Source organism: Pogona vitticeps, chromosome 10, assembly GCF_051106095.1.
Source record: "Pogona vitticeps strain Pit_001003342236 chromosome 10, PviZW2.1, whole genome shotgun sequence".
NCBI lineage: Eukaryota > Metazoa > Chordata > Lepidosauria > Squamata > Agamidae > Pogona > Pogona vitticeps.
Genome location: NC_135792.1, coordinates 26,209,542 through 26,224,001, shown reverse-complemented (window position 1 = coordinate 26,224,001; position 14,460 = coordinate 26,209,542). Strand labels below are relative to the sequence as shown.

At 44.4% G+C, this 14,460-nt stretch overlaps 1 protein-coding gene across 1 annotated transcript in view; it reads left to right on the top strand.

Moving 5' to 3' along the window:
• Nucleotides 1-14,460, top strand: part of PEPD (peptidase D) — a 115,544-nt gene that overhangs the window by 90,337 nt on the left and 10,747 nt on the right. The window contains exons 11-12 of the mRNA XM_020797848.3: nucleotides 399-476; nucleotides 8,578-8,726. Coding sequence (XP_020653507.3) covers nucleotides 399-476; nucleotides 8,578-8,726 — 227 coding nt within the window. The remainder of the gene's footprint in view (nucleotides 1-398; nucleotides 477-8,577; nucleotides 8,727-14,460) is intronic.

The following is a 14,460-nucleotide window of genomic DNA, read 5'->3' as shown; positions in this document are numbered from 1 at the left end:
CATACCCAGCGTTTGGAAGGATTGGTTGTGACATAACTGGATGATAATATCAGAATCTAATCACCCCATTCGCAAATCTGTTTGCTCCCCTTTAGCCATCTTTGATCCTAACCCAGGAAATGGTCTTTCCAGATATTTAATTAGTTTTATTTATGTGTGTGTTTATTTTAATTATAGGCCACCTTTCCCCCAATAAGGGTGAGTTTCTTTAATTGTATTTTTTTTTCCAAAAGGAAAATGAATGGCGTTGCTGTAATGTCTAATTCATACCTGCACAGGTCTGTTTCCAAACCCGCGTGGATATCCCTCTCTCGTGTTCTGCAGTATGGTTTTTTCTGTACCTTTCTCAGGGTTCAGGTTCTTCATTCACACCTCTGTCCTTCTGGTCTTTATTTCAGTGGACACAATAGCTCAGTTTTACACTATGGACATGCTGGAGCACCAAATGAAAAGACCATTGAAGACGGAGACTTATGGTGAGTAAGACCTCTGCTGGAACAATTCATTGCCCAAAACTTAATTAGAAAAGAAAAATGATGCTCTGTTCAGTAATCCAGATGTTGTTTTTTAATTAATTCTGGAGCCAATATAAATGTCCCTAAATTGATAGACACAACATTCAGCACTGAAATCCTGTTGTTTATTATAGTAAGTCACAACTACTATAATTGGAATTTATGGTGGAGTTGACTCACCAAATCTCCAATGATTCAACGGGCCAACCCTATTGTGCCTTACTATGCTAAGCAGCAGAATTTCCAGCATCCTCTTACTCTGTGTAGTTCTGCAACTAGGAGACTTCTTTGCATTGTTCCTTCAGATAGGAGTTACATGTTGCCATCCATTGTGGCCAACCAAGACATTTTGCTGTCTGAAGCAACGTATCGACTGTTTCTCCCCAACATCCAGCTGCTAGAGCTACAGATCCCATTGCACACTTTTCATGTATTGTTCCTGCCTTCATCTCCCCACGACATAAATTCTGCCATCTCAAGCGGTCTGGCTTCACCTGGATAGAGAGTCGGGTCAGTCTTGGATTCTAGAACTTGTCTGCTTTCTGTTTGTATGGCGTTTGCTGCTGTGGAAATTTAATAGGTTTAGTCAGATTGGCATTGATAAAAGGCTCCTTTTTGTGGTTTTGGAATGCATGCAACTCTTGTCGCATCTTGTAGAAGCTGTGTGCACCTCATAACCACAAAAGGAAGCTTTTAATTAGCAGCAGTCTGTCACACTGGTGATCTCATTCTTGCTGTGCAGGCAGAGCGATGCGACAGGATTTGAACCATCATAGAACATTCATTCCCACTTTCATGCACAAAAGATGGCCAGGTTCTTTCTCGCATCCAACTCATCTCTCAAAAGTTCAACTTCATATAATCAAGTTAAATACTACTTTAGCAGCTGGTTGACTTGTTGAGCTAATTTGGTAGCCTGGGATATTTTAAAGAGCTGTATTTCCCAGTAGAAATTATGTTATTTGCACCTGTGCACTCATAAAGCTGTAACAAAGTTAGTGTCTACTTAGATATATCTGCTCCGTTCCTCTGAAAAGCAGTTAATGGCTCAGGGGAGTCCTCTGTCGGAAAGCTCAGAGAAGTGCTGGCTGGGCCAGGCGCGGAAATGCAATTCAGCCATGGCAAAAGTGGAATGAAGAGCAGTTTGCGAAATGAACCTCAAGTATAGCTTTGGCATATTTTTTGATAATGAATTATGGTGGGTCTTTGCCCTCTCCTCCCCAAAAAGATCAGGAACGATCTTGAACTGAAAAGCAGTGGCATGTGCAGTGTTCCTTGCAAAACAAATATTTGTTGTTACATGCCACCAAGTCTCCTCCGACATGGCAATGCTATGAACGATCAGTTTCTAAAATGCCCTGCCCTCCACAGCCCTGCTCAGTTCCTGCAAATCCGAAACCATGGCTTCCTTTAGGGAATCCATCCATCTTACATTGGTCTTCCTCTTTTCCTGCTGCCTTCCACCTTTCCCAGCAGGACGGTCTTTTCCAGAGAATCTTCTTGCCTTTCTCAGGATGTGCCCAAAGTAGGACAGCCTCCGTTTTGTCCTTTTGGCTTCCAGAGGTAATTCAGGCTTGATGTGATCCAGGAATTTTAGGTCTGTATTTTCCACTTCCATGTGCACAGATCTTTCAAAGCTACAAGGAAAAAAAAGTTTAAAGGGGATGCTATGTTATGACTGCGAAGCAAAAGAATTCATGTAGGAACAGCCTGCTTTGTTCTCTTTATGACTGTTTGTACATCTATTTCCTGAGGCAGACTGCATAAAAGTACCTGATCCTTTTAAAAGAAAGAATCTCCTAAGCAAAACCTGGTGCCTTTTGAAACATGAGTTGTAGACCTCAAGGTTTGCATGGGTCCCGCCTTCTACCTTATTTGATCTCGTCTGAAGGAGACTGTCCTATATATCATGTGCTGAATAAGCCATGGACTTCTATAAGGTTGCATTTGACCCTAAAGTTTCTTCGTACCCTTTACAAATATCTGGCATAAGGGGAATTTGTTTCCATTGGTGAAATGATCACCAACTGAATGAAGGGTGTGAAGGAAACTCAACCCCCGCACTTAATAGATCAGGTAAAAGACGATGAGGAAAATCTTTTCTCTCCTTCAAACTTCAAAAACACATTGGAGTAGGAGATTTCTTCTTATGTGCTGCCAGGTTTCTTCCAGCCTCAAGCAACCCCATCAATGAATCACACACACACACACCAAGGTCCTCCCACTACCATCCCTGCTTAGGTCTTGCAAACTGAAAGCCATGGCTTCCTTGACTGAATGACTCCACCACATTTTCAGTATTCCTCTTTCCCTTGATGCCTTCATCTTTTCCAAGCATTATTTTTTTTCCCCTGCGGGAATCTTGTCTTCTCGCAATAAGAGTCAACAGTATTGAGCTGAAACAAAGAGTGTGTCCATGAGGCACCTTCCTGTGTTTTCATGTTCTCCAACATCTCTCAGTGCCTCTTCTCTCCCTTCTTTTCTCCACAACATAGACCTTGTGAATTAGTGCAGGGCTTGGCTTGGCTTCAACATAAGACAACCCTTAAAGTGGCAGAATTGCTCCCCCCACGTTGAACTCAGCAACGACTCTTGTTGAATCATTCAGTGCGTAGTGTTGCTGTTTATTAGCTGTTGTTTGCTGCCACACCGTTTTGGTTTATTCTGGTTCATTGATTTCTCCAAAATACACCAACAGGGCCCCTATTGCACTTCAGAGGGGCCAAGCAGTTTCACCCACTTGAGGATCAAGGCTGTCTCTTCCTCGTGTTGGTGTGTGTGTGCGCGCACTCATGCAAATGCTCCGTGGCCCAGAAGAAGACAGGAGTGGCGTACAGGGAGGTCTTAGATCTACTGTTGGGCCTTTTTATGCAGTGCTGTCCTTCATTTGCTTTTGATAACCACACTCAAGAGGAAATTCAACATCGTATAAGCTCTGTTTGGCAGGTTGTCTTGCCCAAAGCAGATAATCTTTTTCTAATGTATATTCTTGCCTTGCAGAATATTAATACTGTTTTGAGCATGATGAAAAATGTGCAGCTTGGTAAACATGTACATGTTCTGTTTAGATTTGTCTTTTTTTAAAAAAAAAATACTGAGTTTCAAAGCCTTAATGCTCAGACTGGAGAAATTCAATCAATGCTGCACTCATGTCCATGCAATGTATGCCACACCACGTGAACAAATGAAGATCTAGCAAGTTGTCAAGATAATATTGTTGAAGTAGCCCACTTCTGATAAAAAAATATTTTAATTATCTTTTTAAAATTTTATCTATATTTCATATACATCTTTATTTTAGGTTGTGCAGCACTCTAATGCGAATAAAGAAAGCTGCTTCTTGCTAAATAGCACTAAATTATAGTTTTTATAGAGATACATAGATACAAATATAGATATATTTTAAAAATAGGTTTATATAAACATGTGTTCACAGTGATATGTTAAATTAAGCACGTGGAAAGCAGTTGTTTTTCCTAAGTCAAGGTGAAGCAAAGGACACTCTTCTTCCTAGCAGGTCAGTCCCTCATATGAAGAAGAGTTGAAACCCGGTCCGTGGGAAAGCAGCCCAACGCTGGGTTCCGGGTCTCTGAGAGCCAAGAAAAAAGGCACCAGTAGATACTGTCGGTGTCTCCGGAGAGGTTTCCTAAATGAATGCTCAGCAAGCCAGCTAAATAGTAATGCTGCATGTCCACTTGGTCTGGGTTTTGCCAGTGTATACACATGGAATGTGCCACCTTTCTAGTCCTTGTGACTTTAACGATATAGAACTGGATAGAAGAAGCACCCACGGGGAGAAGGTTCAGGAAACAAGGCCAGGACCAAACTTTGGGTGCCCTCCTGGCAGCCATAAAATGGGTAGTTGGAGCAGGGCTTGGAAGGGCCTCCATGCAGGGTCCCATGGTCCCTTGCCAGGAATTTTGGAGCATCAGCTCAATATCAGAACAACAGGCAATGCGCTCCATGAGTCTTATCGTTCATTGAAGGGCCTCTCCTAAGGAGCAAAGTGCGGTGGCCGTCCTACAGAGGAACATCGGGGTTGCCTCCTTGGGGCAGCTGCAATGACTCTGAGTCTTAGAAAGTGGCTTGATGGACACAGTGGTGGCAACTGCCCGTTCTCCTCTGCCTTCCTGCCTTTTTCACTCCTTCCTCCACTTCCAATGAGTTCTTTCACACACACACACACACACACACACACACACACACACACACACATACAGACACACCTGCATTCCTAGGTCACTAGTGGCTGGAGGCCCAGCTCTGACAAATGTCGGGTTCTTTGAAGCTGGGATTTCTCTCTGGGACTTGGAGACTCCTGATGATGGTTCAGCAGAAAAGTCAGAATCCTACCTTTCCATTGTGGGATTTAGAGGTGGAAGTGCCAAATTTAGCGGGAAGAGGTTAACCACCTGTGTCCGCCTATTTGAAAAGCCAGCTTATTTTTTGAGACCCCACTAAGCCAAGGATGCTAACTCTTGCCTGCCTGTTTGTGCCACCGGCTTCATAGCTTCTCTGGCCGGAGGAGAACTCTGCCTGTCAGGATGCTGATGACCGTGGGGAGGGCACAAATATTGGTTGTATTCTGCCCCACAGGCATCCGCAGTGGATTTGGCGTAGGAACATCATTGGCTAGTCATCAAACATCACAAATGCTTCAGTTAGAACTACACCGCCTTTATTTAGTCGTTCATTCATCCATCCATTTGTTCATTCATTCGATTTATATACCACCCTTTCCTTTGGCAACAGCAGCTGTTTTTTTCCCCCCAGCCCAGAAAAACTGGTCCTTACTATCTGTTCTTTCGCGCTCAGTCACACTTGGGGTCCAAACCCACGCAAATCTAGAAAAGTCTCCAAACTGCAATGTCTCATGATCAGCTTCTGAGTTGCATTCTTGCAGCCACCCTTCTGGAGCAATTAAATGGCCAGGCTGAAAATTTATTTGTCCGTTTGGGGGCAGTGTTGCATTTTAAATAATGGGAATTTAGTTTCCTTTCATGTAAAATTGGGTACTCTGTTTCCCCATGCTTTACCTGATATCAAGGGATTTTAGAAGAAACATAAATCAGATGTAGTTAGTAATATTGAACTACTTTTTAATTTCTTATATTAAGAAGATACTGGGTTTATATGGCTGTGTTGCTTTAAATTAAGATAGGTTTATTCTGCTCGGTTTTAAGCAACCTATATTTTTAAAAATGCATGCATGTGCGCGCATGCATGCACGCACATCCTCCTGGACAGGCTGCAGAACCTGCTCTCAGGGTCCTATTTGTGTGGCTTCTCCTGAATGTCAAACCTCATGTGCCCATACATTTCCCCACTGCATTTCAGTGGAAGCATCACCATGCATAATTGGGATAGAGCCGGCCCTCCCACTGGGCAAAGTGAGGCACTCCCAGCACCAGCAAGAAGCTGGAAGAAAGAGCCATGCCTTTCCCTCGTAATCATCCTTCTGCCTTCAGAGTTGAGGGAGGATGCTCTTATTGCCAGTGAGGAAGAAAAATTCCTCGGGTCATCCAATTAACTTTTGGACCTGAAATGAGCGAGGAGGTGCTACCTTGCTCCTGGCCTCAGGCAGCAAAATGTCTTGGGCTGGCCCTGAGTTTTAGATTGATGGCCCTATAATTACTTAAAGTCTAGAGGCTACAGTCCAGCATGATTTGAGAAGTCTCTCTGATTTTCTGTCAAGCCAGGTAAGTGTAGCAGTCTGTTTGAGATGTGCCTTGGCAAAAAAAGCTGAACATGGAAATACACTTGCAAACCTAATTTAATGGTATTATAATCTTGCTGTTTGTTAAATTGACATAGTGCTTAATTTGTCTTCCCATCCAACTAGATATTCAAAGCAGTCCACAATAAATATAAAGCCAGGACGAAACCCTAAGTTTTTGTTTAAAAAGGAAAAAAAACCTTCAGCTGTGCAAAACATAAGCAAATCATACACAGTGTATGTACACACACACACACACACTTAACAGTTAAAATTTCTGTATGGTCTCTTCTCGCCTTCAAAATTTTGATTTGCATTAAAATATGGTCAATCAATTCTTTAAAATAAGGTAAAGGTTCCCCTTGACAATTTTGTCCAGTCGTATCTAGGCGGTGGTGCTCATCTCAGTTTCCAACCCATAGAGCTAGCGTTTGTCTGCAGACAATCCTCCGTGGTCACATGGCCAGCGTGACTAGACACAGAACGCCGTTTACCTTCCCACCGAGGTGGTACCTATTTATCTACTCGCATTTTTGCATCTTGCATGCTTTCGAACCACTAGGTTGGCAGGAGGTGGGACAAGCGACGGGGGCTCACTCCGTTGCGTGGTTTCCATCTTACAACTGCAGGTCTTCTGACCTTGCAGCACAGAGGCTTCAGCAGTTTAACCCACAGTGAATAGTTGGTTTCTATATGGCTAATAAGATTTTATTGTAACACTGGGTTTTCACTTCTGTGCATATCTAGAAAGACACACACACACATGCACACCAATAAAACCTGCAGTATTTAGAACTGTTAGAAATTGTTTTTAAAAAATCATTTTTTGAGGTTCACAATCACTTATTTGGCTTGCTTTTGTGCATCCTCCATGGGGGCATAGCATTCTTAAACAACTTCCAAGTATTTCTGGTGAACATTGCCATCTCATGGTTAAAGCTGACATAGCATCTTTCTTTCAAAACTGAGACAGCGCTAGACCCAGAGCAAACTTATGTGTCGGGTTCTCTCTCTCTCTCTCTCTCTCTCTCTCTCTGTTTCCTAACTTTACAGAAAGTTTTTTCTCCTCCTGTCACAGTCCTTTTTGGACTGTCATCTCTTTGAAAAACAGCAAACGTCTAGGCATATTTGTCTTTTCTCATGGACAAAGAAATTTTTCTGCAATATAGATGTATTGATAATAAGATATATTATTGCAAGACGTCTTGATAGTTCTAAAAAGGAGGAAGAACTGAAGGCTGCCTATGAACAAATCCTGACTGTTGGTGACCTTATCCACACATGTATTGGGCATGACACTATTTGCAGTCAATGTCAATCATCAGAAGCCTTGCTTTTGCCCTACTTCTTTAACCTTGGCTTGTTTGATCAGCTTACTATTCTGGCCTTGGTACTTAAGCTCTCCTGTACAGAGATCCAAAGAGGGGAAGGGCTGGCCTGGACATTTGAGTAGTATAGCTGAGTGGATCTCCTCATCACAGACTTACAGAGATAGAATGGGGACCCTACATTATCCAGTCCAGTGATTCTCAAACTTGGGAACCCAAGAGTGTTCATGGAGGGCAACTCCCAGAAATCCTGACCAGCACAGCAAGTGATGGAAGGTTTCAGGGAAATGCAGTTCAAGAACATCTGGGGACCCCAGTTTGAGAACCACGGGTCTAGTCCAAACCACCATCACCCTGCCTGACAGTTGGCCATCCTCCCTGCCTGGGGTGTCGTTTACTCACCCTCCAAAAGGAGTAGTTTTCCCTGCCACTGTTCAGATCAGAGTGCTGTCATGCATCCACATGAGTCAGGCAACCTTGGTGAGTCAGGCGTATATCAGAAACATGGATAAAAATTGGGAAAATGTAAATGTGAAGTCCTTGGAACACTATTAAAAATGTGCTGCAGTAGAAACCTTAAGGATCATTATTTGACCGCTTTCTCAACAAGGAAACATTGCAGGTTAAGTCCTATTCACTCATTACACTACCTGGTGCTCTGGATGCACTTAGAGGGGAACGTTTAGCCCTGTCTCTTTCCACACCGTCATGTTCTTCATGATTTCATTTGGGTCTCAGGAGAAGGGTCCTGCTCACATGTAATATGGCTGAAACAGTTTCTTTAAATGCAGTGACATATGGTACTGGGCTTCACAGTACCAGCTAGGGCAATGCCTGAAGAGGGCTTTAGAAAGCAGAGGAATGTCACCGATCAGCTGCTACTGAGAGACTTACTTTGGCTGACGTTCTGCTCAAACCTTAGCTTTCAGCTGGGGTTTAGCGTTGTTCCCCAGCCCTCACCTAGCTTGCTTAGCTGCCCGTTTTCATTTCTGCCACTGTCTGTGCTCCCTCTCTGCAGCTTATTCGACATGGGAGGGGAATATTACTGCTATGGCTCAGACATCACCTGCACCTTTCCAGCCAACGGAAAGTTCACTCCTGACCAGAGGGCCATCTACGAGGCCGTGCTGAAGTCATCCCGGGCTGTTCTGAAGGCGGTCAAGCCAGGTAAAAGATCAGCGTTATGTCAACAGAGAGGCGGGCGCCTAGGCAAACAGTCACTCCACCAGAGGCTGCTCTGCCTCATGTGCACCCATCGTGTCCTGGGCGTCAGCATTTGCAGGCAGAGAAGGAAAAGGGCATTTCACATGAAAATGGGAGAGATGGGCATCTTCTTCCCTGCCTGCCTGTCTTTGTATGCAGCAAGGCGGGATTCCTGCCAAACCTCTCCATGCCCTTCTACTGTGAACCTGATGCTATTCCTGTTGTGTCCAAAGCTGGGGTGGGTTGGCTTTTCTTTCTTGAAATGGTGATGCTCCATACCAATTGAACAGTTGATTTTATAATATTTCAAAGTGGTTGCTTATCAGCATTCCACGATGAGGTTATTTATTTAAATCTCTTCCAGTGGTCTGTCTGCCTCGTGGTACAGTGGTTAAACTGCAGTACTGCAGCCAAAACTCTTCTCATGACTCAGGTTCAATCCCAAGTAGCTGGCTCAAGGTTAACTCAGCCTTTCATCTTTCTGAGATCAGTAAATTGAGTACCCAGCTTGTTGAGGTGAGGGTGGGGAGGCAATATGTACCCTGCATAATTGTAAACTGTCCAGAGAATGCTTTAAGCGCTATGGAGTAAAAAGCAAATGCATGTTGCTTATATATTACCCCATAGTGGTATACCACCCTGACCATCTCAAATGTTGTTGTTCTGTGCCTTGGTGTTGCTTCTAGTTTACAGCGAACATTGAGGGCACAGGACACAAAAGAAAAAAGGGATCAGGATGGAAGAGGAAAAGAAGGAAACCTAGGTGCCAGTTTTTAGCATTAAAGAGGTGGCGCTTTGAATGATTTGGATGGAATGGGCAGAGTTGAGGCAGAAAAGGCACCAAGCAAATGTTCTTCCAGCAAAACTGTTCTTCCAGCAAAACCAGTGGGGGAGCTCTCTCCCCCCCACACTGCTACAGTCAGAGGAAGTGTTGGTCACCAGCTGACAAGGAACAGAGGTGCCCAAAAGGGTCCTCCCTCCTTTCTCTCTCTCTCTTTTGCATCTGGATGGAATGGCTGCTTCTAGTTGAGCATTGTGGGCTGAAAATACCAAGAGACTTGTGGCACTATAAAGACTAGTCTGTTTCATCTGTATGGATGCCCTCAGAATCCCAGTTGGGTTTGCTGTAACATTCAGAGGGGGCAGGCAGCAATAGGGTTCACCATTTCAACTGCTTTTGGCACAGTCAGTTTCTGTCTTTTTTCCAGAGGATTTGCAAGACATTTTGAGCCAGCCCAGCCCTGTTTCAAGCCCATCCAGATCTTTTCATGTTCAGTGGCAGGGCTCCTCTGGCTGTGGGCGGGCTGGAGCAATGCAGACCGGATCGCATGTACAGAGAAGGATCACTTTGAATAAGATCACGCCTAGCCGAGGGGCTCTTTTTAGTGCAATCCAATGTGATTTTGCTTGCCTGTCTGATCGCACTATAGCACAGCTGCTCCCACACCATGGAAATGTCCGTAGCGAGAGCTGGTCTCTCAGCAGAGCTTTCCTGGTGGAGGAAGCCTGGCCTTTTCTGGGTCACAGGAGGCAGTGCCCAAGGTCTCCTTGCCAGGCTGCATGGACTGGGCATCTGCTCTCAAACCCAGCCAACCTCCCTCCGCAATGTCACCCCCCCCCCCCAAGCAGCTGTCCTTTTGCAGAGGAAAACCAGGAGCAGTGGATGAGGAGGCTTGTGGAGGCTCTTGCCCTGCTCACCAGTCCCACGGTGGAATTCCTGGCCATCCAGATGGTGATGGGTTTGCCTCTGCCCTGCAAGCATCAGGCAGAAAAGTCCAAAATCGAGCAGAGCTGAACACTCTCAGGAAGAGGGACTGGCGCATCCTTGCCCTTTCCCGTTTCTCCCACTATTTTGAGGTGCTCTGTTGCATTTACTGAAGCTCATGTCCCAGGAAGACATCCATGTCCTCTTGCATCCCACTTGAAATATGCATTGTCTGGCGAATATCTCCTGGGGAAAGGGAAGGAGAGGAGCCAGCTTGGCCAGGGTTCATGCTCCATCATCTCCCTCTCCTTTCTCTCTCCTTCTCTCCTCATGTATTTATGACTTTGCACGCCCCAAGTCCCCACAGAACTGGAATGGTGTTGGAGGCATATTGGGCAAACGGAGATTTTCTTCTGATTGATGGCGTTGTCTTCCATCAAGTGTGAAAAATACGAATTGGTTCCAAATAGGCTCAGATGCAAAAGCAGTTTTTCAACACCAACACAGTTTTGCTTTTGTTGTTTTCCTGCACCCTTTACCAGCAGTGGTGCATCTAGGAAACCAGAAGTCAGAGTTCAGTGTCTTGAACACAGACCAGGTTTGTTCTAGTGTTGGGGTCAGGAGCACTTTTTTATTAGGACTTCAGCACATGAATATGATCCTGATGAAGACAGACAGACACACACACACTACAGTTGCTCTTTGGCACTAATGGAGCTGGGGAGTTTTCATTGGGGTCACACTCCCTTTTTCTTGGGGGAAGCCCTTGGGAGACTTGCAGGGTGGGGTGGGGGAAGCAAAATCCTTTTAATAGGGGAAAAACACTGCTAGACTGCCACTGGTGGATTTGGGTTGACCAGTTATGCATAAAAATCCAGCAGTGATTTTTATGCATATCAGAGGCTCTCGAGTCCACTGGGGGTCCCAAAGGCTTTCCTCAGGCAAAAGGGAGCCCAGGGGAGCCTAAAATGGGATAGAACACTTTCCAGTAGTTTAAATTAAATATTTTCAGTATTTATTAAGATTATGTGGGTGTAAATTTATACAACAGATTTTTGACCATTGTTTCAAGTTCAGATCATGCATTAAGAAAATGTGTATTGCCTCCTCTTACAAAGTTATCCCTCCAGGCACATGATTCTTTCAGTGCTACATGTCTGAGATATCAAACATGCAAATAGATATAAGCAAGCTTTTCTTGTAGGGATGCTTATGTTAGAACGGCTTCTCTTCTTAATGGAGCTCTTCTTCTTATGGCACGTTAAGGATCTTGTCTAGCAGAGTGTTCAGTCTAACAGCCTGGCCCGGTACCCAATAATTTCAGCAGAATGTTTACAGGAGAGGTTTTTAGGGGTGATACATTCTGGGACCACATCTCCTGTCTTTAATGGTACCTCAAATTTACCACAGAAGATGGGTGCTCCATTTCACTTCACAACCACACCATTCACAGGGAGAGAGTTATTTTATGTCCTGCTTTATTTCCTTCTCAGCACCTTGGCCCCTTGCATGAATCTCCCGGAAAGGTGCAGAATCCGTGCACAGGCACTAAACCTGATTCAATGCGGAAGATCTTCCTGATGGGCTTTTTCCCCCCAACCAGCACATCTCATTTTGCTGCCCTGGGCTCTGCAAATCTTCCACCAGAGGCAGCTGCCTCCTTCTTTGCTGCCCCTGTACCTTCTAACTCCATTTTTTTTTATTTTTAAAAAAAATATTAAAAGAATACAAAATACACCTACTAACTCCATTTAGAAAGGAACAGATGAAAAGTTCCCATAACTCCATAAAAGTAAATAGAGTCTCATGCTGCAGTCTCATTGGTAACTGAGGCATGTCCTTCTCTTGATGCAGCTCATTTATGTTCCCCAATTCTATGATCAGTTTTAACTTGGTCAAGCAGGGTTCATTTGAGTCACTTTGATTCTCTGTCTGTCTGTCTGTCTGTCTGTCTGTCTGTCTGTCTGTCTGTCTGTCTGTCTGTCTGTCTGTCTGTCTGTCTGTCTGTCTGTGTGTGTGTGTGTGTGTGTGTGTGTGTGTGTGTGTGTGTGTGTGTGTGTGTGTGAGAGAGAGAGAGAGAGAGAGAGAGAGAGAGAGAGAGAGAGCATAGAAAAGTGCTGTGTGTACAGGGCTCCTGTTCTCCAGGATGGCTGAGCAACAGGTAGCCAATGAAGCCCGAATGACCCATGGGGGCCTTGGGCTTTCTGGGCAGTCAAGTCATTGGTGCAGTGACCTACATTGCATGGTATTGCATTTGGCAGCAAATTAAGAATGGAGCAGACACAACGTCAGCAGATTTTCTCCCAGTACAGATGTCTCGTGCAACAACGATCCAAAGTCCAAGGGTTCTCCAGTCAGGCTGTGTAAACCTGGCCGCTACAGTGGACGATGGCCAGATGCATCACGGACTGGTGTTGGTATTAGGAGGTGGTTCCCAAGGGTCAGAGGCACTGCTGTGGCTGTATGTGTGTCTCTGTGTGTATGTGTATAAAAGAGATCTATAAATAGCCCAGAATTTATTAAGACAGCTCAGGATGAGGATCTGAATGTGATCAGGGCTATAGTCATACAGGCAAAGCTTGTCAAAATGGGTTGCAGTTGGGAACACAACCACCGGCAATGGCTGGTTCAGGATCGGAAGGGATTATTTGGCTTAAACTTAAATTGTAAATTAGCTATTGCCATTGTCATTGTCATCATCATCCTCCTCCATTTATTTATATTTCAAAGCTATGCCATGATCTGGGACAGTGTGGTTAATGTAAGGTTAATCTTTTTGGAGCTGTGTGCCAGGAGTTGGGAGGGTTGAAATCAGTGGTGGGTGGGGCCAGAACCAGAAATGGGCAGGACCTCAACTTCCCTATCCTTTCTCTCTCTCTCTCTGCTAACTTTCTTGCGGGATGGATAGCTCAGTTGTTGAGGCATCAGAAGTTAGGAGTTCTGTTCCCTATTTGGATGGCTCAGTGGTTGAGGTCTCTGGATGCAAAGATAGAGGTTGGGAGTTCAATTCCTCACCATGCCTCCTTGATGAGGGCTGGACTCGATAATTTATAAGGTCCCTTCCAGCTTTGGAAGTTCTAAGATGATGATCTTTCTTGCATTCTTTCTGCCATCTTTATTCTTTCTTCCATGGCATCACTTTGTGTTCCTCTGTTGTCACCTTTATTTCTCCCTTTCTACCATGTTTCCTTTTCCTCTTTCCTTCTCTTTGTCTCTCCCTTTTGATTCCTCTCTCCTTTCTCCTTAACCCACCTCACAATATGGTTTGTTGATAACATGCAGATGAAAAATACAAAGGCTGCTATGAACTCTTTGAAGGAAAGATGCGATGCCACTGTGATTAGTAATAGTTTCAGGCAAAGAATCAAGCCACCTGTGGCAGCTCCCTGCCTTCCTTAATGTAAAAGGAATAAATAAAAAATTAACCTGGCCAGCCTTATATTTGGGATTGTTTTGGGTGCAGCAAGCAAGATGGGGATTAGGGGACCTCTTGCGGCAGAAGGGATGCTTTGTTGTCCCGACAGACAATCAATATTGTCACCCTCTAGAACCAATGCAGTTGCATAAGAGTTTCTGCAGACGGCTCTATTCATCAGAAACATGAGCAACCAAGTTGCAAAACAGTTTTCTGGTGCTCCTTGGGGTAGGGGAGAAGTCTTAAAGGGCCTAAAATTATCACTCTAATTAAAGATGTATATTTCTTAGCTGCATGAAAATATAATGAGGTGTTTTCCTTTTATTTTTAGGATGGCATCTTTCAAATTAGAGATTGAGGGAAGGCAAAAATCTGATATCTCTCTGAGCATAATATATTAATACGTCCCTGAGCCTTTTTAATGAAGTTGCTGGTGGAAGGGAAGAAAACGCAGAGCTTGTCTTGGCTTTGTGGAGTCTCTCTGGTCTCAATCAAACCCTACTTGCCACACTGGGTTCTCTCTCAGGTAGAACAACTCAGATGTTCACTAGTTTTCCCTTCTGAATTCAGCTCTGCTG